The sequence below is a fragment of the Schistocerca gregaria genome, chromosome 4, assembly GCF_023897955.1.
Source record: "Schistocerca gregaria isolate iqSchGreg1 chromosome 4, iqSchGreg1.2, whole genome shotgun sequence".
NCBI lineage: Eukaryota > Metazoa > Arthropoda > Insecta > Orthoptera > Acrididae > Schistocerca > Schistocerca gregaria.
In genome coordinates, this window is record NC_064923.1 from 104,456,630 (window position 1) to 104,482,724 (window position 26,095).

Sequence of the window (26,095 nt, forward strand, 5' to 3'; positions counted from 1 at the left end):
GAGACTTTGTAGGGAGCGCACTGTACTCATATGGGAATGCTTGTAAAACAATAAACTGGTAGCCAAGATCGCAGGAATTATTTTTATTCCATGATTACCGGTTTCGACGAAACTAAAGCCGCCATCATCAGATCCCTCTAAATACAGCCCAGGCTCCTCCATCGTAAAGTTACGTCAGTTCCATTGTACTCCAATCTCATTCCCACACATCACATACTTTTTATTCCATGATTACCGGTTTCGGCGAAACTAAAGCCGCCATCTTCGGATTTTAGGACACATACAGATACAACATCAAGATCCGATTATGGCGGCTTTAGTTTCGTCCAAACCGGTAATCATGGAATAAAAAGAATTCCTGCGATCTTGGCTACTAGTTTATTGTTTTACAGGATGGAGACTGAACTTCACTAAATACGAAGGATACGCAGTAGGATGGTTCAAATGGCTCTGATCACTATGGGACTTAACTTCTGAGGTTATCATTCCACTAGAACTTAGAACTACTTAAACCTAACTTACCTAAGGAGATCACACACATCCATGCCCGTGGCAGGATTCGAACCTGCGACCGTAGTGGTCTCGCGGTTCCAGACTGTAGCGCCTAGAACCGCTCGGCCACCCCGGTCGGCTGCAGTAGGAAAGAAAGAGAATATTGGCTGATTCAGGGTGACTGTTGCGAAGGTTTGAGAGGAGAAGGCTGATTTGAAAATTGCAGTATGATTAGTTTCGAACTGTTTGTGGTGGGAATGCAAAGGAAATGACGTCACTTTACGATGGAGGAGGCTGGGCTGTATTTAGGAGGGAAAATATGGCGTATTGAAAATTAATGCCTCTCAATCTTTCATGTGAAAACTGATAAACCTTTTTAAATAAAACAAAAGTTTTAAACATTCTACAGCTTTATTCTCATTGTTTACATTTTAGCAGCCCTCTGCCGCTAGATGACTCCCAGTTCTATCGTGTTACATTGAGCTGTGTACTGTGCTTGAGAAACAGCGTGTTATAATCGTATTTCGAGTTTGAAGAGTTGGACCACAAGTGGACCACGATCTCTCTCGACATGATAATGCCATACTACGCACGACCGATGGTGACGTCTTCAACAGTCTGAGGCATTGGATTCACTGTCATCGATCATCCTCCGTATAGTACCGACTTGGTCCCATCAGATTTTCATCTCTTTTTCAGAACAGAAGTCCTTAGAGAACTTCATTTAGATAGTGACGAAACGGTGGAAACAGAGATGAGTTTTTGGCTCCGTCGACAGTGTCAACCATTCTTCAGTGTCGGTATTAACAAAGTGGTCTTCCGTTCAGAGAAAGGCGTCTGTCGCCAGGAGGAATTAGGAGAGAAATGAACCCGTAAACATGAAGAATCAAAATATTGAATATTAATAATGTATGTTTTATTTAAAAAGCTTTATGAGTTTTCGCATAAAAGGCTTGCACGCATTACTTATCAGCACGTCTACGATGTGGGAGCCAATTGTCATACATGAAGACGAATGCCTCGCCAATACGCTGCCGATATCGTTGTACTTTGGTCGGAGGACGGCACTCGCACATCGTACAGCCGTTACGGCGCCTTCCGTGACCACCAACAGCATACGTCGGCCCCACATAACGCCACCCCAAAACTGCAGGGAACCTCCACATTGCTGCACTCGCTGGACAGTGTGTATAAGGTATTCAGTCTGACCGAGTTGCCTCCAAGCACGTCTCCGACGATTGGTTGAAGGTATATGCGACACTCATCGGTGAAGGGAACGTGATGCCAATCGTGAGCGGTCCATTCGGCGTGTTTTTGGGTGCATGCCGCGCTGCATGGTGTCGTGGTTGCAAAGATGGACCTAGTCATGGACGTCTGGAGTGAAGTTGTGCATCATGCAGCCTATTGCGCACCGTTTGAGTCGTAACACGACGTCCTGTGGCTGCACGAAAAGCATTATTGAACATGGTGGCGGAGCCTTCAGGGTTCCTCCGAGCCATAATCAGTAGGTAGCGGTAATCGACTGCAATAGTAGCCCTTTGGAGGTCTGAGCAAGGCATGTCATTGATAGTTCCTATCGCTCTGTATCTCCACCACGTCCGAACAAAATCGGTTTGGTGTGCTTCGAGACGCTTGGACACTTCCCTAGTTGAGTGCCCATCCCGGCACAAAGTAACAATGAGTATTCGATCCAACCGCGCTAATGACCCTCTAGGTATGGTTGAACTACAGACTACACGAGCCGTGTACCTCCTTCCTGGTGAAATGACTGGACCTGATCGGCTGTTGGACCCCCTTCGTCCAATAGGCGCTGCTCATGGATGGTTGTTTACATCTTTGGAAGGGCTTAGTTCAAAATGGTTCAAATGGCTCTGAGCTCTATGGGACTTAACTGCAGTGGTCATCAGACCCCTAGAACTTAAAACTACTTAAAACTAACTGACCTAAGGACATCACACACACCCATGCCCGAGGCAGGATTCGAACCTGCGACCGTAGCGGTCACGCAGTTCCAGACTGAAGCGTTTCAACCTCACGGCCACAACGGCCGGCGAACAGTGAAAGGAACTGTGTCTGTGATACAATATCCACAGTCAACGTCTATCTTCAGGAGTTCTAGGAACTGGGGTGATACAAAACTTGTTTTGATGAGTGTGTATTATCTTACGTCTTATGAATACGCAGGCTACGATGTTAATGGTCCGGATTAAACATATAACAAGTAATAACGTGAGACATAATCGAGATATTTATTGAGGCTCAGTTTCTACGTGTATGGTAACGCAAAATGATATTTTACACAACTAACCTAACTCGATCAGTGCACCAACTGATTTTAGATAGTTCTCTGATATTCCGCAACTCGCTGCATCCCCTTTCCAAACGCTCTTTTTCTCAGAAATACCCTCTCCTTTATTTATTCTGTACACCTTCCTTTCCTGCTACCACTGGATTCTGCTCGCAAGTATGGTTGCTCGAGAGAGGAAATTGTAACACATACAGCGTGTCCGGCTTAAACATGTGACTTGTAATAACTTGAGAAGTAATTGAGATATTTATCGACGGTATGTTTCTACGAGTACGGTAACTCAAACTGATTGTTTACACAACTTACTCAATTCAGTCAGTCAGACATAAGATCTGTATTCCTGTTCTCTTCAAATGTTTCACAGTATGGCAAGCGTAACATTTGCGATAGCTACACGAATGCGACGGCGCAGATATAGGATCACGATCCGGTGTCTGGTACACTTGATGTTCATAAACCCCCATAGAAAAAAGGTGGGGAAATGTCTGAGTTTCTAGGAGGGAAAGCCATGCACTGACTACATCTCACAATCCAGTGATCTGGGAACTCATAATCCAAGAAATTTCTCACATTACTCGCAAAATGACGTCTTGTTGAAAGATCTAGTTGCTAGAAAGTTGTGGCACAGTATACAGCTCCGTTCGTTGTTGAACTAACTGTTGGCTCCAAGTGTGGGGGAGAGGGATTCAGTTTCCCGTACGCGATAACTGTGTGTCTGTACCGTACCGGAAGTGTGGGATGTAACCTCCCTCGAGAAACAGACGAAATCGGGAAATGCCTCGTTTTCACACATTTTTGCCATAATTATATCCAATATTGCCTCATGTTTGGTTTTTTGACAAAGTTGCAGTTTCTACGCCCGTAGGCGCAGCCTTTTGTGAACGACACTAACTGTCGTACAAAGTAACTACCCACGTGCTCGTCGGATTGACTTTATAATGCCTCCGCTGGAAGGACGTACGGATTAATTCAGCAGTAGCCTATGGAACTGCGTGGTTAGCGTCATGGGCCAACGTCGAAAGTAAACTTCCAGTTTCCCTAATTCGCTTGTCACATTTCATTATTATTAGTCGGGACATAATCTGTTGGTCGTAACCCATATTCACGCAGAAAACGACATTTTTCCAGTGTAATAGACTTTAGCTTCGCGAGAGAAAGCACATAGAAACTTTCTGCTGTGCAATCCACGCGGCCACTGATTCGTTTTTAGGTGAACAAAGGTGAACAAGGCATATACCATACGCGGTACCATCTGCCGCAAACAACCACAGACAACATTTTTAGTTACCATACCTTGATTCCTCAATTACGTCTCAATTATTATTCATATTATTATTCTATTATTCTTATTATTGTTCCTATTATTATTATATTCATATTGTTATATATTTAACAAACACACTGTGTATTTTTGGAGAATGATGGTATTGTAATGGCAGGAGAAAAATGATCCTTTACTATAATTTTCTGCTGCCGTGAGCCCTGCAACGTGGTAGTTGGCACCACTGGCTTGCATGTCGCGGGTCGCCACTTCAAACACAACCCTCAGTAATTATTTTAGTATTGATAATTTCTGGAAGGTATGTTTCTCATGTCTCTTTATTCTGGGATATTCAATGTCTGTATAAATAGCTTCACACCCAAAATATGAGTCCTGTTCAGGCTGTATGTTGACGTCACCAGTAGACGTGCTTTCTATGGAGGGCAACTGTTTCCGCCACCGGCTGTTGCTCGTTGACATACATGCCTAGTTTATACTGTCAAATTTTCAAGGTTTTGTTTGTTGACAGTGAGCGGAATCCGGTACATAGTTAAAAAAATGGTAGATGATTCCTCCGCCAAGTATCAAAACGAGGTCTAACGTTACCCACATCATGAACCACCTCATTTGTGAAAAATGGTATACGAGCTGAAAAGTAATGGTGAATGAGCGGTAATGGGACACTGTTCCTACTGGCAGAACTGACAGGAAGCTATGCACTATATTAAAATTTTAGATACATGTGCTGATAAGAACAACTTTCAATTTCAGTATGTTTTTCCACATTTTCTCATCCTTTATGTCATATTAGCAAATCTGGCAATCCTTCACAATTCCGTAATACATATGGGAATTGGATATATATCCTAATCTCCTTCCCCCTCTTCTTGTCCACCTCCTCTCCACTCTCTGTCTCTTCGTCTTCTCCTCGACTCTCCCCCTCCCCCACTCTCTCTGACGGAGCCTTGTTTATTGTTAATTTAAACGAAACCTCGGTTGGGAATTAAATTCTCATAAAATGGATGGCAAAATTGATTGGGCTCACTGAGATGAGTGGTATGAAACAGACTACGGTACTGTCTGCGAGAATGGCAGCAACCGCAGGGCTTCGAAGGTAATACACATCGAGTGTGTCTCTTGGGAAGGACCAGGCAAGCATCACTCTGCTGGAACGAACGTTTTATGGAAGGCACGAATAAATCGGGCAGTCAAAATAATGCTGCAAATCTTTGTTTGTTTTATAGTAAATACAGTGGAAATAGACTTTATGTAGCAATTTACGTTGATAATGGTCTAATTGTTGGCAATGACAAAGAAGAAGTTTTTCAGAACACTTCATAACGTGAGTCTGATGTAACAAAGGGATCCTCGAAAATTTCTTTGACATAAAAATAAAGCAAAATGAAGGGGGAGCGGTTACGACAAGTTAGGAAAAACACACGAAACAGTATTTTCCAATATTTGTTTCGCGTATTTTTGTATATTGTGGAAAACTACTCTGGTGGAGTAATATCATCGACAAGTGAGCTGCAGAAGGTTGTGGCTACACCCTCAACGGAAGCAGAAATAATTTCAGCAAGTGAAGGCGCTAAAGAATTAATTTCAATACATTGTTTATAAAGCGAACTCCAACACTTTATACTGACACTGCCAGCGCATTGAAATTATTAAAAAGCTTCGAATGTCATAGTCAATCAAAGCAAGTTGAGGTCCTACATTTTTAGGTTCAAGAAAGATTTCTGAATGGTGAAATTATGTTGGAACATATTGATTGAAAGAACCTGTTGGTTTCTCTTCTGAGAAAGCCACTTGAGCGAGTTTTTTTTTAATTTTCTGTGTGCAGGGATTGGTGTGCAGAAAGTCAAGCAGTAACTGGGTATTTGTTTATTGAATGTTCTTTTTGTGTTTCCTTATGGAGGAAGTGTTTTGATAAAAGGAAAAATGTTTCAGCGTTCACTGTAAAGTGTCATTGCTTGATATTTTCCGAAGTACCCTTCCTTTTTATATAATCTCCTTGAAGTTATTTCAAGTTATGAAGTAAAGCTGTATCCTGAGAAAACATACTGTTTGTAAACAAAACTGTGTTGTTCAGACTTTATAATTTACAACATAGAAAAATGCGAAACTGCATCGCTTCGGCATCTTCACCCCTCTAACATAACTGATTTCAGCTACAGCGTCTATCTCAGCTACTTGGAGACACTTCGCCTGTTCTCCTTTCCTGTGCTTTCATTTAGCTGCAGTACTCAGTTTGGATCTTGATTGTACGAGTGTATTTATACATCACTTGAGAACTTTAGTAATATACTTATACACGAATGGCTGTAGGTGGCATACCCTTCAAATAAAATCGTTTGGTAACAAGATGGCTTTCCTGTTGTTCCTCGAATTCATCCACTCTTGGTTTCGTCAAACGGCTCCGTTCCAGGCGCTTCTTTGCTTATGCTTTCCATTTGGAAGGTCCATTATTGCATAGTTTCGTGTGTCTTTTCTGAGCATATTTGAAACGGACATACTACCAGCTTTGTGTCAACCTGCCGCCCTGGACTTCAGAATAGGAGGGGTGCATCATCACTAATTTCTCAGGCACCACTATGATGAGTGCACATTACAGCAATGTCGAAACACCTCTGTTTTCTTAATTTGGTCTTACCTTGAACTTGTGGATACATTTCAGGTGGAGCTGGTGAAGTGTTCATATGTGCTTCTGGTATTAAATGCAAATGGTTACAGACGTAACTTAGCGACTACAGTGTGTAAGCTAATAAATATTCCCACACAACTATGAATTCTCTCTGTTTACGAGTCTCATTGTTCATCGATACATTCTTTTTTAATCATTATAGAAGGAAGTTACACATCAAACAGTTAGGTAATTATGTAGTAGAGGTCTTCACAGGTCTTGCACTAGGAAATAATTATTGAGAGAAATAATTACAAACGAAAGATATTTTACAACCGTTCTCTTTTGCTTCCTGCTCCTAGAAAGGATTTCTTTTCTGTGATGAACGAGACACAATCCGTCGCCTTTTCCGTTATTTGCTACATTAGATCAGCTATGATTTTGATAGAAGCTGAAGAAATGAATTAAAATTTGTGCCATAGCCGGTACTTGAACCCAGGTATCCTTACCACCGAAGCAGTGTAGCTAAGACAGGTGCACGGACTACTCTAGCCCAATGCCCTCCATAACACAAACGTCATTTCACTTCTTCAATCTATTTTCCCCTTCTCACATCGTCACTATTACTGAGGCTCTCTGGTACTGGAATAGGACCCCGTCGTTGGACCTAATGGGAAATCCTCTCTCTACTTTAGGTGCAGGAGATCTACAGATCTGATGTAATTAAATTTTCCTTGTGATACTTGAGTCTCGTGTTCATCTATGATAATGACAGAGGTTGAAGAAAGGAATTTAAATTTATGCCGAGGATGAGGCTTGAACACAGGTCTCATTGCTTACTTGGCAAGCGTGTTACCCATTAGACTACTGAAACAATATAGTTTAAGAACCACTGCACATTCTACCCCAGTCCAGTACCTTCCCTAACACGAATTAGGTGGTGTAATGGCTTCTAGAACAGCTGCCTAGTAAGCAGGGAGATCCAGACTCAAATCGCAATTCTGGCACAAATTTCAGTTCATTTCTTCAGCTTGATGTTCATGACACAACTTCTATCAACTGGTTACACAAATGACAAATATCCTCAGGCTAGTGGCACAGTATCTTTCAAGTTGTACATTAATCGGAGACTGACTGGCGTAGCATGTTCACAAATCATAAGCTAACCACACACTCCCTCCATTAGCGCGCCAGCTTATACTCACAACCTTGGATCTCGCAGAAGAATTTTCGTGAAACAGAAGCTTCTTAATTAAAACAATTTTATAATTAGTGCCTTAAATTGGACCACAATACATAATTTCAGGATTAAGGTTATAAGAATTGGTATTGAAATGGTATTCAGTTTTACAAAAAAAGTATTATCGAATATGAAAACGAATATGAAAACTTTTTCCCCCAATAATTATGGGTACATAAGAATTAGTTTGGGAACGGAATATTGTTGTTGCAGAAGCGGAGAAAAGAAGGTTGTAACTGAGTGCGGTAGAGGTTAACACAACTAAGTTTCACATGCATAGAAAATGTTGGTAATATGTACTTTGTGGGTATCGTAATTTTGTCATATTTCTTGAAACAAAATATTTTTAGTAAAACTGACTGCACTTTTACTATAAGGTGGCTGATAACTGAATACTGAGAAATAAAGTTAAATGTGATGGCCAACCTTTATCACTATGTGTTAAGTAGATGTGTTTTATGTGACTATAGCTCAAAAGAAATTCCATTATTAGTTGCAACACTTGTTTAATGAAATAATTACTTACATGTGATAGCACGTATTGCGCAATTCAGATGCAAAACAGTATTGAAAGCGTTGCTAAACAGTGGAGTCGACAGGAAATATAGACGAAATTTGCGTCCCCCAAGCTACATTTCTGTAGAGCAGACGTGATGGCTGGGTGGGTGAGCCACGAAGTCTGGGGCGCCTTGCGACGAATGTCGCGGCTCCCCCCGTCGGTGGTTCGAGTCTTCCCTCGGGCATGGGTGTGTGTGTAGTCCTTAGTGTAATTTAATTTAAGTAGTGTGTAAGCTTAGGGACCGATGACATCAGCAGATTTATCGCATAGGAACCACCACCACCACAACCACCACCACCACTACCCATGATGTTTGCCATAAAATGAGTATAAAAGAAATATTTTCTATGCTGCCCTGAATACGGTAGGCTTGACGATTTTCCAAGTCGTCACACCCCAGATAACTAGGCGGGGGGACCTCTAATACTGATCTATGCACTTACCTATTATCTTTCATTTCTCCTTCTTAAATGCAAGTTGCTTGTTATTGTACAAATTATTTCCTAATTTATAATATATGAAAGTGATACAATGTGTTATATCGTCTTTTAGGAAGATCTTCTGTTCCAAAACCGCTAATTGTAAGATTTTCATTTCTTAATTACTTTTAAGTATGTAATCTATTTAAAGGTGCAAAGTTGTTAATCCCTATTGCAAATAAGAAATATCAAATAACTTTCACATTTTGTAGATGTGCAATTTCCTGTAGTGAAAATACGCTACTTCCCACTAAAATTGCTACACCAAGAAGAAATGCTACGATAATTGGGCATTCATTGGACAAATATATTATACTAGAACTGACATGTGATTACATTTTCACGCAATTTCGGTGCATAGATCCTGAGAAATCAGAACCCTGTACAATCACCTCTGGGCGTAACAACGGCCTTCATACTCCTGGGCATTGCGTCAAACAGAGCTTGGATGGCGTGTACAGGTACAGCTGCCCACGCAACTTCAAAACGATAGCACAGTTCATCGAGAGTAGTGGCTGGCGTATTGTGACGAGCCAGTTGCTCGGCCACCATTGACCAGACGTTTTCGATTGGTGAGAGATCTGGAGAATGTGGTGGCCAGGGCAGCAGTCGAACATTTTCTGTATCGAAAAAGGCCCGTACAGGACCTGGAACATGTGGTAATGCATTATCCTGCTGAAATGTATGGTTTCGCAGGGATCGAATGAAGGGTGGAGCCACGGGTCGTAACACATCTGAAATGTAACGTCTACTGTTCAAAGTGCCGTCAATGCGAACAAGAGGTGACCAAGACGTGTAACCAATGGCGCCCCTACCATCACGCCGGGTGGTACGCCAGTATGGCGATGGCGAATACACGCTTAGAATGTGCCTTCACCTCGATGTCGCCAAACACGGATGCGACCATCATGATGCTGTAAACAGAACCTGGATTTATCCAAAAAATGACGTTTCGCCATTCGTGCACCCAGGTTCGTCGTTGTGTACACCATCCCAGGCCCTCCTGTCTGTGATGCAGCTCAATGGTAAACGCAGCCATGATCTCCGAGCTGATAGTCCATGGTGCTGCAATCGTCGTGGAACTGTTCATGCAGATGGTTGTTGTATTGCGAACGTCCCCATCTGTTGACTCATTGATTGAGACGTGGCTGCACGATACGTTACAGCCATGCCGATAAGATGCCTGTCATCTCGACTGTTAGTGATACGAGGCCGTTGGGATCTAGCACGGCGTTCTGTAAAACCCTCCCGAACCCACTGATTGCATATTCTGCTAACAGTCATTGGATCTCAGCCAACGTGAGCAGCAATGTCGCGATACGATAAACCGCAATCGCGGTAGGCTACAATCTGACCATAAAAGTCGGAAACGTGATGGTACGCATTTCTCCTCCGTACATGAGGCATCACAACAACTTTTCTCCAGGAAACGCCGGTCAACTGCTGTTTGTGTATGAGAAATCGTTTGGAAACTTTCCTCATGTCAGCACGTTGTAGGTGCCGCCACCGGCGCCAACCTTGTGTGAATGCCCCGAAAAGCTGATCATTTGCAGGTCCCAGCAACGTCTTCCTGTCGGTTAGTTTTCGCGTCTGTAGCACGTCATCTTCGTGATGTAGCAACTTTAATGGCCAATAGTGTACGATCTGTGTTAGTAGGTGACAAGTCATTGGCAGATGGCGGCAGCAAGTAAACAAATACTCACTTTGTGCCACGCAGGACGCAGAGGAGAGCAACGGAGACTCGGTGCCTGCCGGTGGACCGCTGAGCCCGGTGCGGACGGAGGAGGTGGTCTCGGACGGCGTCGACTCCTGCGACGCCTGCAGCCCGGCGAGCGCGACCAACGGCGAGGCTGGCCACGTCCAGGAGTGCCCTGCCGGCGTCCTGGCCGCGGTGCGTGGCGCTCGCCTCCCTCTGGCTGCCCCCCTATTCTCAACACGATTACTATCATTCGCGATAGCGTCCTCCATTTTACGAGGGCTATCCCCAAAGTACATTTCGTTTTGGAATTAAAAATAAATAAAGTATTGGATTTTTTATTATATACAAATGAAAGCCACATTTAAATACTACTTTTCTACATAGTTTCCATTTAAATTAAGGCATTTATCGTAGCGATGGACGAGCTTCGAAATTCTTTCGTCGTAAAATTGGGCCGCCTGCGCCTTCAACCACGTGGTTACCTCATCCTGAAGCTCTGAGTCGGCATCAAAACGCTGCATAGCCAACCACTTCTTCATTGCTGGGAATAAGTGAAAATCGCTCGGTGCCAGGACGGGACTGTACGGCGGATGAGGAAACAACTCCCACTTAAAAGATTCGAGAACTTCACGAGTGGCATTTGCCGTGTGTGCCCAACTTTCCCCTGCGCTTGTTTTCTATTGCTCTTCTGAGGTTGTGCGGAGTTTGGTAATACCTTTAAGAGTTTATTGTAGTGCCTCTTTCCACGAAATCCACAAAAATTACACCTTTTCTGTCCCAAAAGACAGTCGCCATCACCTTCCATGCCGACTTTGTCTGCATGCATTTCTTGGGTTTCTGGGGGGAATTTGTGTGCCCCCACTGCATTGACTGCAATTTTGTCTCACAGTTCATATGCTTATCCCATGTTTCGTCACCAGTAACGATGCGATCGAGTAATGAGTTGCCATTTTCTCGTAAGCGTCCAAAAACGTTAACGGTGCAGCCATTCGCTGATTTTTGTGAATCTCTGTCAAGATTTTTGGCATCCACCTTGCACAAAACTTGTGGTAACCAAGCTTTTCGGTAATGATTTCGTGCAACAAACTTCGTGAAATTTGTGGAAAACTCATAGAGAGCTGAGTTATTGTGAAATTACGGTTTTCACGGACCGCGGCATCGACTTTTTCGACAAGTTCGGCAATCACTTTGGTGGGTCTTCCACTTCGATCTTCGTCGTGAACGTTAGTTCGGCCATTTTTGAATTTTGTGACCCACTGACACACTCCACCTTCAGTGCCTATGTTGTCCCCATACGCTTCACAAAGCTGCCGATAGATTTCTATGGGTGTACAGTTTTTTGCAGTCAGGGGCCTTATTACAGCGACGCACTTCACACTTCGCGACATTATCAATTAACGCTGACATTTCAAACTGTCATAGTAATTCAACGGAGTACAGCACGAACCTCTCACTAGCACCGCAGGATGCCGACTGAGCGGCGGAATGCCATGATACCAAGATGGCCGCGCTAGCCCCGCCCCTAACGGACACAAACGAAAACATCATGTACTTTGTTGATAGCCCTCGTATTATGCAAAATCGCTCTAAACGGTGAAACGTTATCACAGCAGATTGTACACATTGTGGCACTCTAGGGCGTCTTGTACACTGATGAGCTAAAACATTCTGACCACCCACGTAATAGGTTCTTTGTCTGTCCCTACAACGAAATACATCAGTCCTTCTCCATATCAGGGATCCGACAGTTTGTTGGTAGGTTTGTGGAGATATGTACGAGGGTCGTTCAATAAGTAATGCTTCACATTTTTTTAATAAAAAGCCATTAGTATACATAGACAAACGTCCTTGTTGGTGCTTTACATTTGATGTTTGTTCTGTGCGCCGGTGAAGTTTTGAACCGTTCTGGCAGATGGCAGCGCCGTAGTGCAGCGTCAAAGTGGAGTCTATATACGAGTCACGTTACAATCACAGTCTTGTTGTTGAATTCTTGTGTGCAGAAAAAGAAACCATGGTTAACGTCCCTATGTTGTGTTGGCAGAAGAGCTACACCGTGTTATGAATGGAGGCCGAAATGCACGCGTTTTAGTTCACGCAGGCTGGCGTGAAGAGGAAAGAACTATACTGACGTGACGTCTGGAACGTGACAAGCAATGAGAATTCAGAAAGCGGACATAATTAGTTTGATACTTAACTTTAATCCATGAATGATGAACGTCGCTCTTGACGGTGCATTATCTGTTCAGAAGACATAGTAACTGAATACGGCGCCTTGCTAGGTCGTAGCAAATGACGTAGCTGAAGGCTATGCTAAACTGTCGTCTCTGCAAATGAGAGCGTATGTAGACAGTGAACCATCGCTAGCAAAGTCGGCTGTACAACTGGGGCGAGTGCTAGGGGGTCTCTCTAGACTAGACGTGTCGTGTGGCGGCGCTCGGTCTGCAATCACTGATAGTGGCGACACGCGGGCCCGACGTATACTAACGAACCGCGGCCGATTCAAGGCTACCACCTAGAAAGTGTGGTGTCTGGCGGTGAGACCACACCGTATACGTTTTTGTGGAGTGTAGACTTAGAGAAAGCTTCTGACAATGTTGACTGGAATACTCTCTTTCAAATTCTGAAGGTTACAGAGGTAAAATACAGGGAGCGAAAGGTTATTTACAACTTTAACCAAAACCAGATGGCAGTTATAAGAGCGGAGGGGCATGGAACGGAAGAAGTGGTTGGAAGGGAGTGAGAGAGGGTTGTAGCCTATCCCCGATGTTGTTCAATCTGTATATTGACCAAGCAGTAAAGGAAAAGAAGAAAAATTCGGAGTAGGAATTTAAATCCATGGAGAAGAAATAAAAACTGTGAGGTTTGCCGATGACATTGTAATACTGTCAGAGACAGCAAAGGACCTGGAATAGCAGCTAAACGGAATGGACAGTCTTGAAGGGAGGATATAAGATGAACATCAACAAAAGCAGAACGAGGATAGTGGAATGTAGTCGAATTAAATCGGGTGATGTTGCGAGAATTAGATTAGGATATGAGAGGCTTAATGTAGTAACTGATGATGGTCGAAGTAGAGAGGATATAAAATGTAGACTGGCAAAGGCAAGGAAAGCATTTCTGAAGAACAGAAATTTGTTAGCATCGAGTATAGATTCAAGTGTCAGGGAGTCGTTTCTGAAAGTATTTATATGGAGGGTAGCCATGTATGGCAGTGAAACGTGGACGATAAATAGTTTAGACAAGAAGAGAATTGAAGCTTTCAAAATGTGGTGCTTCAGAAGAATGTTGAAGATTAGATGGGTAGACCACATAACTGATGAGGAGATATTGAACTGAATTGGAGAGAATAGAAATTTGTGTCACAACTTGACTTGAAGGATGGATCGGTTGGTATGGCATATTCTCAGGCATCGAGGGATCACCAGTTTAGTATTGGAGGGTAGCGTCGACGGTAAAAATCGCAGAAGGAGACTAAGAGATGAACACACTAAAGAGATTCAGTAGGATGTAGGTTGCAATAGGTACTGGGAGATGAAGAAGCTTGCACAGGATAGAGTAAGTAGCATGGAGAGCTGCATCAAATTAGTCTCTGGACTGAAGTCCACAACAACAACATGGCGTTCCTGTAGTTGATAGGAGTACAGTTTGGCGATGGGTAAAGAAAGTTACAGCCTCAGGAAATGCAGATGCAGAGCTCCATGATCAGCCACACGCGGGACGTTCTGTCACAGCCTCTGCTCCAGACGTGCTGAATCGTGCGGATGCCATTTTTCGTGCCGACCGGCGCATCACAATTCGTCAACTGGCTCTACAGTATGGAGATGACAAGAGTGTCAGTCATGGAGTGAAAGTATGGCTACGCGTATTTTTACCGGAAGAGAATGACGCGCGGGGTAGCTGTTCGGTCTGAAGCGCCTTGCCACAGTTAGAGCGGCGGAGGTTCGAGTCGTCCCTCGGGTATGGGTGTGTGTGTTATCAGCGTAAGTTACTTTAAGTTAAAGTAGCGTGTAGGCCTAGGGGCGAATGGCCTCAGCAGTTTGGTCCCGCAGGAACTTACCACCACAAGCAAGGAATACATGGTCTTCCACAACGTTGGCATACGCCCATAGAACGTAGAAAAATAGGGCATTTTACATGTTGATGCATATTGTCACCAAACTCTCACTCTTAGCAATAAATATGTCCCGAGAAAAAAAATGTGGGGCATTACTTATTGAACGACCCTCGTAGTGTTAGAAGTCTACGTACAGGAAGTGTAATTCTCTTAAATAACAGGCCGCTGATTTGCGTACGCGGTGATGGCAGCAGATGGTGACACAGATGCTTTCACTAGGATTTATATCAGACGAATATGGTCGCTGAGATATCAACGTGAGGCCACTATAATGAACCTCAAACCTTTATAGCCATGGTCCAGCTCGGAGATACAGACAGACTGCTGAAAGATGGCATCGCCATCGGGCAAGGGATGCAGGTTGTTCGAAGCTGTATTGGATTACTACCTCAGGTAACGTGCAAACACAGAAGAATATCTCCCATAGCATACATCAACATCTACGTGATTACTCTGCTATTCACAATAAAGTGCCTGCCAGAGGGTTCAATGAACCACCTTCAAACTGTCTCCCTACCGTTCCACTCTCTAACGGCACGCGGGAAAAACGAGCACTTAAGTTTTTCTGTGCGAGCCCTGTTTTCTCTTATTTTATCGTGATGATCATTTCTCCCTATGTAGGTGGGTGCCAACATAATGTTTTCGCAATCGGAGGAGAAAACTGGTGATTGAAATTTCATGAGAAGATCCAGTAGCAACGAAAACCGTCTGTTTTAATGATTGCCACTCGATTTCAATATCATGTCTGTGACACTATCTCCCCTTTTTCGCAATAATACAAAACGAGCTGCCCTTCTTTGTACTTTTACGATGTCATCCGTCAGTCCCACCTTATCGGGATCCCACACCGCACAGCAATACTCCAGAATAGGGCGGACAAGCGTGGTGTAAGCAGTCTCTCTAGTAGACCTGTTGCACCTTCCAAGTGTTCTGCCAATGAATCGCAGTCATTGGTTAGCTCTACCCGCAATATAATCTATGTCATCGTTCCAATTTAGGTTATTTGTAATTGTAATCCTTAAGTATTTAGTTGAATTTGCAGCCTTCAGATTTGTGTAACTTATCGCGTAATCGAAATTTTGCTGATTTCTTTTAGTTCAAATGGTTGAAATGGCTCTGAGCACTATGGGACTTAACGTCTGTGGTCATCAGTCCCCTAGAACTTAGAACTACTTAAACCTAACTAACCTAAGGACATCGCACATATCTATGCCCGAGGCAGGAGTCGAATCTGCGACCGTAGCGGTCACGCGGTTCCAGTTTCTTTTAGTACTCATGTGAATAACTTAACACTTTTCCTTATTCAGGATCAATTGCTACTTTTCGCACCATACAGATATGTTATCTAAATCATTTTGCAAGTCGTTTTGATCGTCTGATGAGTTTACAAGACCGTAAATGACAGTATCATCTGCAAACAATCTAAGACAGCTACTCAGATTGTCTCCTATGTTATTAATATTGATCAGGAACAATAAAGGGCCTATAACATTTCCTTGGGGAACGCCGGATATTACTTCTGTTTTACTCGATAACTTTTCGTCTATTACTACGAACTGTGACATTTCTGACAGGAAATCACGAATCCAGTCGCACAACTGAGGCGATACTCCGTAGGCACGCAGATTGGTTTCAAGACGTTTGTGAGGAATGGTGTCGAAAGCCTTCTGGAAATCTAAAAATATGGAATAAATTTGACATCCCCTGTCGATAGCACTTACTACTTCATGAGTATAAAGTACTAGATGTGTTTCAAAAAGAATGATATTTTCTGAAACCGTGCTGACTATATGTCAATAAATGGTTTTCTTCGAGTTACTTCATAATGTAGCAATACAAAATATGTTCCAAATCCCTACTGCAAATCGACGTTAGTGATATAAGCCTTGTAATTCAGTGGATTACTCCTACTTCCCTTTTTGGGTATTGGTGTGACTTGAGCAATTTTCCAGTCATTAGGTACGGAAAATTGCTCAAGTCACATAGCATTGCTCCCGCCAGCCTGCGTCAGTGCCGCGCTGCCCGTTTGGAGCCGCCGTTCTCCTCGATGACGGAGTTTGCGAAGACGACCGTCGACCTAGAGTAGCAAAAATGTTATTCATCCGAAGAGTCGACACATTACCATTGATCGACGGTCATATTCCGATGATCCCATCCCCACTGCGATCGCAACTGACGATGTCGTTGGGTCAACATATGAATAGGTAGAGGAGCTCCGTATTCAACAACCTACGATGAACGGTGTGCTTCAAAACACTTGTGTGTGGATCAGCATTGTACCCTTTCAGCAGAGGTGGAACGGATCACCATCTATCCTAACCCAACGTTCTGTGAAGCATCATGCACGTCCAAACATTTAGCACCTAGTGGTAATGTCACTGTTCTTCTACCTCTTTCCATAGAGGCTCACAACAGTAGCAAGTGCACATTCGATCAGCTTCGATGTTTTCGAGATACTCGTTCACAGAAATTGCGTAGTAGTAATCTGTCTTCTGACGGTCTGTTACCTCAGTGCATTTCCGCATTTGCAACACATATCTTAGCTAGGGTGATCCCCATCCGTCTCTCCTGCTCTTACGTACTTTTCATAGCGCGTCTCGTGCCCGTAACGTCAACAGGCGGCGTCCAACGTCAAAATGGTTCAAATGGCTGTGAGCACTATGCGACTTAACTTCTGAGGTCATCAGTCGCCTAGAACTTAGAACTAATTAAACCTAACTAACCTAAGGACGTCACACACATCCATGCCCGAGGCAGGATTCGAACCTGCGACCGTAGCGGTCGCTCGGCTCCAGACCGTAGCGCCCAGAACCGCACGGCCACTCCGGCCGGCGTTGTCCAACATAGCGGTGGGCAGTGGTCATAAAGTATTGGTTTATCAGTGTACAGTTGATGTTGAAAGTATATTCAGTAATTAAATTTTTATACTTCCAATGCAGTCGATCAGCAAATACGCATACGCATATGAGGTGTGACCAAGAAGTATTGGGAATTTTTTAATTTAGCAGGCTTTATTCACCCGATTTTAAAAACATTTTTTTGTATCATGTTCGTGCACATGTTCGTGATGTTTGTTGACATTTTCAGCGGTGTTGAATATATGGTTTATTGTTGACAGTCTTAAGGGATATACGTGTTTTCGAGTGCACAGCGAGCTTGCGAACAAGATGCATGAAGGAATTTACATTAAAGTTTGCTTCAAAAATGGAGTGTAGTGGAGAACCGGGTAAGATTGTTGACTGTGGCTTTTGGCGAATCTACTACGAGTGAGACAAGAATTCCCGAGTATTATAAACGTTTAAAAGAGGGTCGAGAAAACATTGAAGACATCGATCACCCTGGATGCCCTAAACATATCAATTACTGACGACAGTGTAGAAGAACTAAAGAAAATGGAATTTGCTGAATCACCACAAGGGAATTTGCTGATGGTATCGGCATATACCTTGGCCCACAAAAAGCAATTCCTTCGGATGTTTTGGGCATGAAAGGTGTAGCAGCGAAGTTTGTTTCGGAATTTTTTTTTCGGCCAAAAAGGAAGTCGCATAGACGTCGATGAGTAATTGAATGAAGTCGACAATAATCTAGAACCTCTGAAGAAGGCTATAACGGGTGACGTAACATGGGTATACGCGTATGACGTGAAAACGGAAGCCCAATCGCCCCAATGGAAACTGCCTGAAGAGTTGAGACCGGAAAAAATTCGACAAGTTAGATCACATGTTAAAGTTCTTCTGTTTTTCTTTTCGATTATAGTAGAATAGTGCACCATGTGTTCCTGCATTGTGGTCGCACGGTCGATAGGGAATACCACCTGAAAGTTAGGTGCCGTCTGCGTGAAGCAGCCCAAAGTAAACGATCCGAACTATGATAAAACCATTTGTGGAAATTCCATCACGATCATGCTCCCGCTCACACCTCTATGGTGAACACCATAACGAAAAGTGAGTTCAAAAATGTTTCCAAGATTAGAAAAAGCGCTGACGCACGTGTGTCAGATCTGAGAGGGATTACATTCAAGGGGACAAAGTCGATCTTGATGAACAAAGAAAATTTATTTCAGAAAAACGAAAGTTTCTTTTGCTTTTTGATCGCACCTCGTACATTCCACACTCTTATTACCTCCCCCCTCTCCCCGCCCCGAAGCTCATCGTTGCAGTAACGCTGATACATTCAAGTTATAAAACGCTTCTCAAATGTGGAGAGTTGCTCTTTTCATTTGATTAACCGCAATGAAATAAAACGGTGTCAGACATTATCGGCTAGCAAAAACTAGCTCATCTTATCACATGTCTAACAAATCTTAAATCAAGGTAATCACAGTTTATTTTGAAATTTGCCTGTCATTGTAAGGCTGCTATGCTCTTTCAGTCTTCGACAGAGTCACTTTGCAAAAGATGGTTCAAATGGCTCTGAGCACTATGCGACTTAACTTCTGAGGTCATCAGTCGCCTATAACTTTGAACTAATTAAACCTAACTAACCTAAGGACACCACACACATTCATGCCCGATGCAGGATTCGAACCTGCGACCGTAGCGGTCGCTCGGTTCCAGTCTGTAGCGCCTAGAACTGCACGGCCACTCTGGCTGGCCTGTCGCTTTGCAATGACAGCGCTTTCGCGGTATGTAAAACGATCTCTGTCGGACAGTCAAATGAAGACCGAACACCCACCACAATGGGACAGTGGAATGGTTCCGTTCAGAAGCAAAAACCACACGACATTTATCCAACTACGAGACGAGACCACCAATTCATATCTCGTAGAACGTGGTCGGCCGCTGATGGATCCACACCCGTACACAGTACTGCACATCCATATCCGACTGAAACCTGCGTCCACTCACTACTTTCTTCAGGTCGCCAAAGATGTGAAAATCTCAAGTGAATGATACAGGCTGTATGGATATTGCAGAGTTTTCCAGCCATGTACCTGAAGCGTAGCCTTTGGCAGCGAAGGGGCGTGTGTCATCTTGCAACACAATCTACATCTACATCGTCCACATCATACTCCGCAAGCCACCTAATGCTGCGTGGCGGAGGGTACTTTCGGCACCACTATCTAATCCCTCCAAACCTGTTCCACTTGCGAATAGTGCTTGGGAAGAATGACTGTCGGTAAGCCTCTGTGTTTGTCTAATATCTCGAATTTTCTCCTCGTGCTCAATATGCGAGATGTATGTGGAGGGAAGCAGTACGTTGTCCGACTCCTTCTGGAAAGCACTGTCACCAAATCTCGATAGTAAATCTCTCCGTGATGCATAACGCCTCTCTTGTAATGTGTGCCGGCGGAGTTTAATTAGCATCTCCGCAACTTTCTCTCGGCAGCTAGACGATCCCGTGACGAAATGCGCCGCTTTTCGTTGGATCTTCTCTACCAGTCCTGCCTGATAGGGATCCCAGATAGACGAACAATACTCAAGACTCAGCCGAACAAGCCCGTTATATGCCACTTCTTTCGTGGATGAGTTACAGTTCCTTAAGATTCTTCCGACGAATCTGAATCTGGTGTCTTCTTTTCCCACTATCTGTTTGATTTGGTCATTCCACTTAAGGTCGCTCTGGATAGTTACGCCTAGATATTCTACGGTAGACGCTGTCTCCAGCTGTTCGTCAAGAATAGTGTAGCTGTACAGTAGTAGATTTCTTTTCCTGTGTATGCATAATATATTTACTTACGTTCAGGGTCAACTGCCAGAGCCTGCAGGCCGTTTTGAAAAGTTGTTACAATCTTCTGGCGTTGCTACTTTTTTTTATAGACAACTGCATCAACTGCGAACAGCCTTAAAGAGCAGCCGACACTTTCTGCTAGATCATTTATATATATTGTAAACAGCAACGGTCCTAAGACACTTCGCTCTGGTACTCCGTATATTACCTTAACATCAGTCGATTTAGTTCCGTTAACAGCGACGTCTTGAGTTCTGTCTGCAACAAAGTCTTGAATCCAATCGCAAGTATGCTCCTTCCTCATGTTCTTCCTCCAGCGTGGAGCCACAATCAGCGGGCGGTGTTATGAAGACACTGTGCAGAAACTGCGAAGCACCGTACACTCAGAAAACCCAGAATGCTGTAGGGCATAATCATTTTGTTGCACGATAATGCTCGCCCTAACCTTTCCAATCGAAGGCCACGCTGCACCTCCGTACAGCTCGGGTCTCTCATTGTGTGATTTTCACATCTTTGGCTACCTGAAGAAAAACGTACTTTGGTGTTGGTTTCAGTCATACGAGGCTGTGCAATAGTGGGTGCGGTTGTGAATTCGACAGAGGCCGATCCAGCGGGATAAATGTATTAACGGATGTGGTGATCAATTTCGAATTGAATCACTCAATGGCCCCTTACGACACGTGTTCAGTTTTCATTTGACTGCCCTTTACATCGAATGACTGCTGCTGCAGTGAAACCTAAGATTTCTCTGTCCACAAATATTTTCATTTAAGTCAGATTGGTATAAGGACAGAAGACAAACTGACAAGAAACGCAGAATAGACTGAGACACCTGAAACTAACATATGACAAAGCGGACCTGGAAGTTCACCATCCAAAGTTAATTTGCCTTGTATTGGAACTACACTGAAGCGGCAAAGAAACTGGTGTAGGCAAGCTCATTCAAATACAGATATATGGAAACAGGCAGAATACGGCGCTGCGTTCGGCAACGCCTACATAAGACAAGTGTCTGCCGCAGGTGTTAGACCTGTTACTGCTGCTACAATGACAGGTTATCAATATTTAAGTGAGTTTGAAGGCTGTATTATTGTCGGCACACGAGCGATGGGACACAGCATCTGCGAGGAAGCGATGAAGTGGGGATTTACCCGTACGACAAAATCACGAGCGTACAGTGAATATCAGGAATCGGGCGAAGCATCAAATTTCCGACATCGCTGCGGCCGGAAAAAAATCTGAGAAGAACAGGATCAACGACGACCGAGGACAATCGTTTAACGTGACAGAGGTGCATCCCGTCCTCCAAATGCTGCAAATTTCAGTGCTGGGCCATCAACAAGAGTCAGGGTGCGAAGCATTCAAGGAAACATCATTGATATGGGGATTCGGAGTCGAAGGCCTGCTCGTGTACCGTTGATGACTGCACGACACAAAGCTTTATGCCTCGCCTGGGCCCGTGACCACCGACATACGGCTGTTTATGACGGAAACGTGTTGCCTGGTCGGACGAGTCTCGTTTCATATTGTATGGAGGTGATGCACATGTAAGGGTACGGAGACAACCTGATAAATCCATGGACCCGCTTATCAGCAGGGGACTTTTCATGCTGGTGGAGGCACTGCGCGTGTTAAGTTGGAGTGATATTGGACACCTGATACGCCTAGATATGACTCTAACAGGTGGCACTTGCGTAAGCATCCTGTTTGATCACCTGCATCCATTCATGTGCATTGCGCATTCCGACTGACTTGGACATTTCCAACAGGACAATGCGACACACCACGTATCAATAATTGCTATAGAGTGGCTCCAGGAACACTTTTCTGAGTTTAAACACTTCTGCCGGCCACCAAACTCCCCAGACATGAATATTTTTGAGCGTATCTGGAATGCCTCGCAACGTGGTGTTCCTCGTACGTCTATGAATTTACGGACAACCCTGCCGGATTCATGGTGTCAGTTCCCTCCAGCACTACTCCAGACATTAGTCGAATCCACACCACGTCGCGTGGCGGCATTTCCCCGTGCTTGCGGGGGCCTTACACGATATTAGGCAGGCGTACCAGTTTCTTTGCCTCTTCAGTGTAGAACACTGTAAACACATCACTTTCATCCTATGGGAGTGAGGTAATATAGAATTATGTTTTGAATTTACTTGCCATTCATTAGCAGAATAAGAGCTTAAGAGAAAGTTTTACTGGCGAGCATTATACTTCATAATTCAATCGCTTATTTGTGAAAGAACATGAGTCAGTTTTTTGTGAAAATTATAATAGTAGTGGAAAACGTCTTATTCAGTGTAGATGCATAGTTTGACAATGAAAGAACTTAAATATGATGCTCAGAATGCCACGAACCAGCTTGGTCTTATTTTCATTTATTTATGTAACACCTTAAGTCAGCCAACTTATGTTCCTTCACAAATAAACAAAAATCTTAATCTTTCATGTATCATGTAATCAATAAAGACCGAAGCCTGGAAGTGTGCGAAAATTGGTTTCTTCAACTGTATGCTGCAACTAAGTATACAGGCTTTATTACTGGTCGGAAAAACGCCAGTGGACGGCAATGGACGTGGTCAACAAGGCAACAGAACTGTCTAAACAGAATTTGTGAAAAATTAAAAAGCAAATACGTTCCTTTGCTTCAAGCACCAGTCACTGATTTTCAAGGAAAATTAAATATGTTAGTTCAGCTCTGGATATTACAAAGATGTATCGTCTTTCAAGCAAAAGTTTCCAGACACTCACTTGAAATATTCACTCTGTTACAAGATGTTAAACGACTGCTTTGCTATACGTAATGCTACATCCCAAATTGATACTTGTGCTGTTTGTGAACAGCTCACTGTTTGATTAAAGAGTCCTATTTCAACACTATAGCGGTCGGGCTGTGTCTGTGAGATGCACTAGTTTTTGTTTCACTGAATTTAGATTTTTATAGTTGCTGATTTGACTTGAGTACTTTGCTGACTTCCTGAAATATCCGAGAGAAGGCGCTCACGTCGTAAATGAGATTTTTCTTTGTTTAGTCATTATCTGGCAGTCTTCCAAAAAAGTGCGCTAGTCTGTCAGATTCAGCCCGACATTTTACGTTACTGATTTCTGCCAGTGCGATCCTACTTTTGTTTTGGCTTAGGCCTGCCATTGAGTTACTTTAGGAACGATTTGTGATGTCCTGAAACCGAATTATCTCTGTCAATAGTTTACGATACAAAATGGCAAGATAGTCTTTCATACAGTGAAATTTGCAGAATATTAAATTATGATGAGAGTGAAGTAGACGATTCTGACGTACATCCAGACTTCGAAATAAACAGTAATCATGAAATGAATGGTGGTAAAGAGGAAGATACTGAGCCTTCTGCCAGCACACTGATGAACTAGTTGTTGTTGATTCAAGTACAAATTCTGTAACTAACGCACCTCTGCGCTTTCATAAAGGAGGGAACGGACCAACTAAATGGACAAAAACTTGTTCTCCCAAAGCGTTCGAACCAGACGTCACAACATAGTTTCCAGACATTTACCTGGAATCAATCGAACTGCGACGGATGTACATTCACCTTTAGAATCGTGGGAGGTACTTTTCAACAATCAATTGTTTGGTTTACTTCCTGAATCAACCAATATCAGTTCGAAACAAAAATACAAGTCACCCAAATTTGGCTAGACGTACAAAAGTTGATGAACTGAAGGGATATTTTGGCCTACTTTACTTAGCCATAACATCGAATGGCGGTAAAATGAATACTGAAGTATTTTGGAATACAGATGGGACCGGAATATAAAAATTTCGAGAAATTATGTCATTGAAAAACTTCTTATATTTGACTCGTATCAAGTTTGACAACATTCATATGCAGGATAGAAGAAAACTACAATATAATCTTGCTGTCATAAGATCCATTCGTGATATATTTGTCTCCAACTTCACTGCTTATTTTTCTTCGTCAGAAAACTTTACTTCGGACGAAATGCTCGTTCCACACAGAGGAAGGGGCAGGTTCAGGATCTATGTCATAAATAAACCGGGCAAGTAAGGGATGGTGATTTTCATCGTGACTTGTTCTAAAACGTGCTATGTAAAAAATTTGGAAGTCTATGCAGGTACACAACCACAACGACCGAACAAAGGCAGTTGTTCGGCAGATGTTATTTTGCATCATGTAGACCCAGTACAAGGATCAGGCAGGAATCTAACCCTAGGCAACTGGTTTATTTCTTACCCAGTCGTCAAAAAAGTACTATAAGAAAGAATGTTACTGTTGTTGGTACGTTAAATATAAGCCTGTAATTCCAGTTCAGTTTTTATCCAGGAAATGCAAAAAAAGAGTACCAAGTATGTTTCGATTTCAGCAAGACGTCACATTACTTTCATATGAACTGAAACGAAACACTCAGTACTCATTATTTCGTCAGTGAAATATGATGAAGAAATTAACAGTGACAGCGGCGAAAAGAGAAAACTTAATATAATAACGTACTACAGCAAAACAAATGAGGTGTAGATGTCGTTGAAGCTGTGTGTGGTGAATATACTGTTGGCAGAGGGAAAATGCAAGCTTTTCTGTTCCTTTTCTCAATTGTTGAACATTGCAGCTCTCACTGTCTACATTGTATTTAAAGGAAACAAAGACGTTTCAGTCAGAAGAGAATAAGTGTGAACCCTAGGAAAGTCTCTCAGAACACCACATTTGACAAAGCGTGCAACCAGGGTTGCCTCTAACCTCTCCGGCACCCGAGAACAAAGAATAGTTGAAGATCCATTATCAGCGAAACAGGAAAACTGCTACGCATTCAAGGACAGCAAAACTAACATTTTTGCAAAGTTTGCGAGGTGTGCTTATGCTTGGTATATGCTGAATTAATTTGCGTCGACTGTTTGTAAAATATATGACTTTAGAGGACGATATCTCAAAAACTATTCAGTATATTAACAATTTTTACTTATATAGTGAAAATTCAAAAATTTTCGCTTCTTTGTTCAACAACGTATTCTCACTTGTATTGGTCTTTCAATCAAACTGGCTTGTACTTCCTGTTTACTTACATTTAGTACTACAAATAAGTGCGTTTCTCAGTTTTTTTACTATTATTTTGTAATTCAGAAAGTTAAAGTAATGTCACTATAGCATTTAGCATTACATGAACAAAATCGAAATTAATCATTTAATGTAAATATGCTGTTTGTCACTTGTTGGAAGTATTTTATTTACTGGGTCCCACAGACCCAGCCTTACAGTTCTTGAAACTATTTTTCGTCCGACCATTCTAGGGTTAAATGACACTGCAAACATGTGGCAATGTGGCAGACGCTGAAAATCTAAAAGTTTTACAGAGTGTGCGAGAGATTGATCGGCTATGTAAAAGCAGTGACAGCCACATTGGTGTCTCATTTTATTACATACAGAACTTATACTTACTGTGCATTCCTTTTCAAGAGATGTATTATTACAGGCAACTTTCTAATTTACCAAATGCAGTACATAATCTCAGCACTGGTATTGCTGATCTTTTCTTTATACCAAGGAGCTCAAAGGAAGAAAAGCCGAAATTAATAATGAAACATGTTCCTCTCTTTTCATATATTTAAGTGAGGATGTTTCCTCAAATGTCAGAGAACTTGAGCTTTTTAGTGATACCT

The 26,095-nt window shown here is 42.9% G+C and overlaps 1 protein-coding gene across 4 annotated transcripts in view; it reads left to right on the top strand.

Moving 5' to 3' along the window:
* LOC126267417 (RNA-binding protein Raly-like) overlaps positions 1-26,095 on the top strand; it is a 381,807-nt gene that overhangs the window by 353,094 nt on the left and 2,618 nt on the right. For all 4 annotated transcript variants that reach the window (XM_049972649.1, XM_049972651.1, XM_049972648.1 and 1 more), the window contains exon 9: positions 10,680-10,853. In XM_049972649.1, the coding sequence (XP_049828606.1) occupies positions 10,680-10,853 (174 nt within the window). The remainder of the gene's footprint in view (positions 1-10,679; positions 10,854-26,095) is intronic.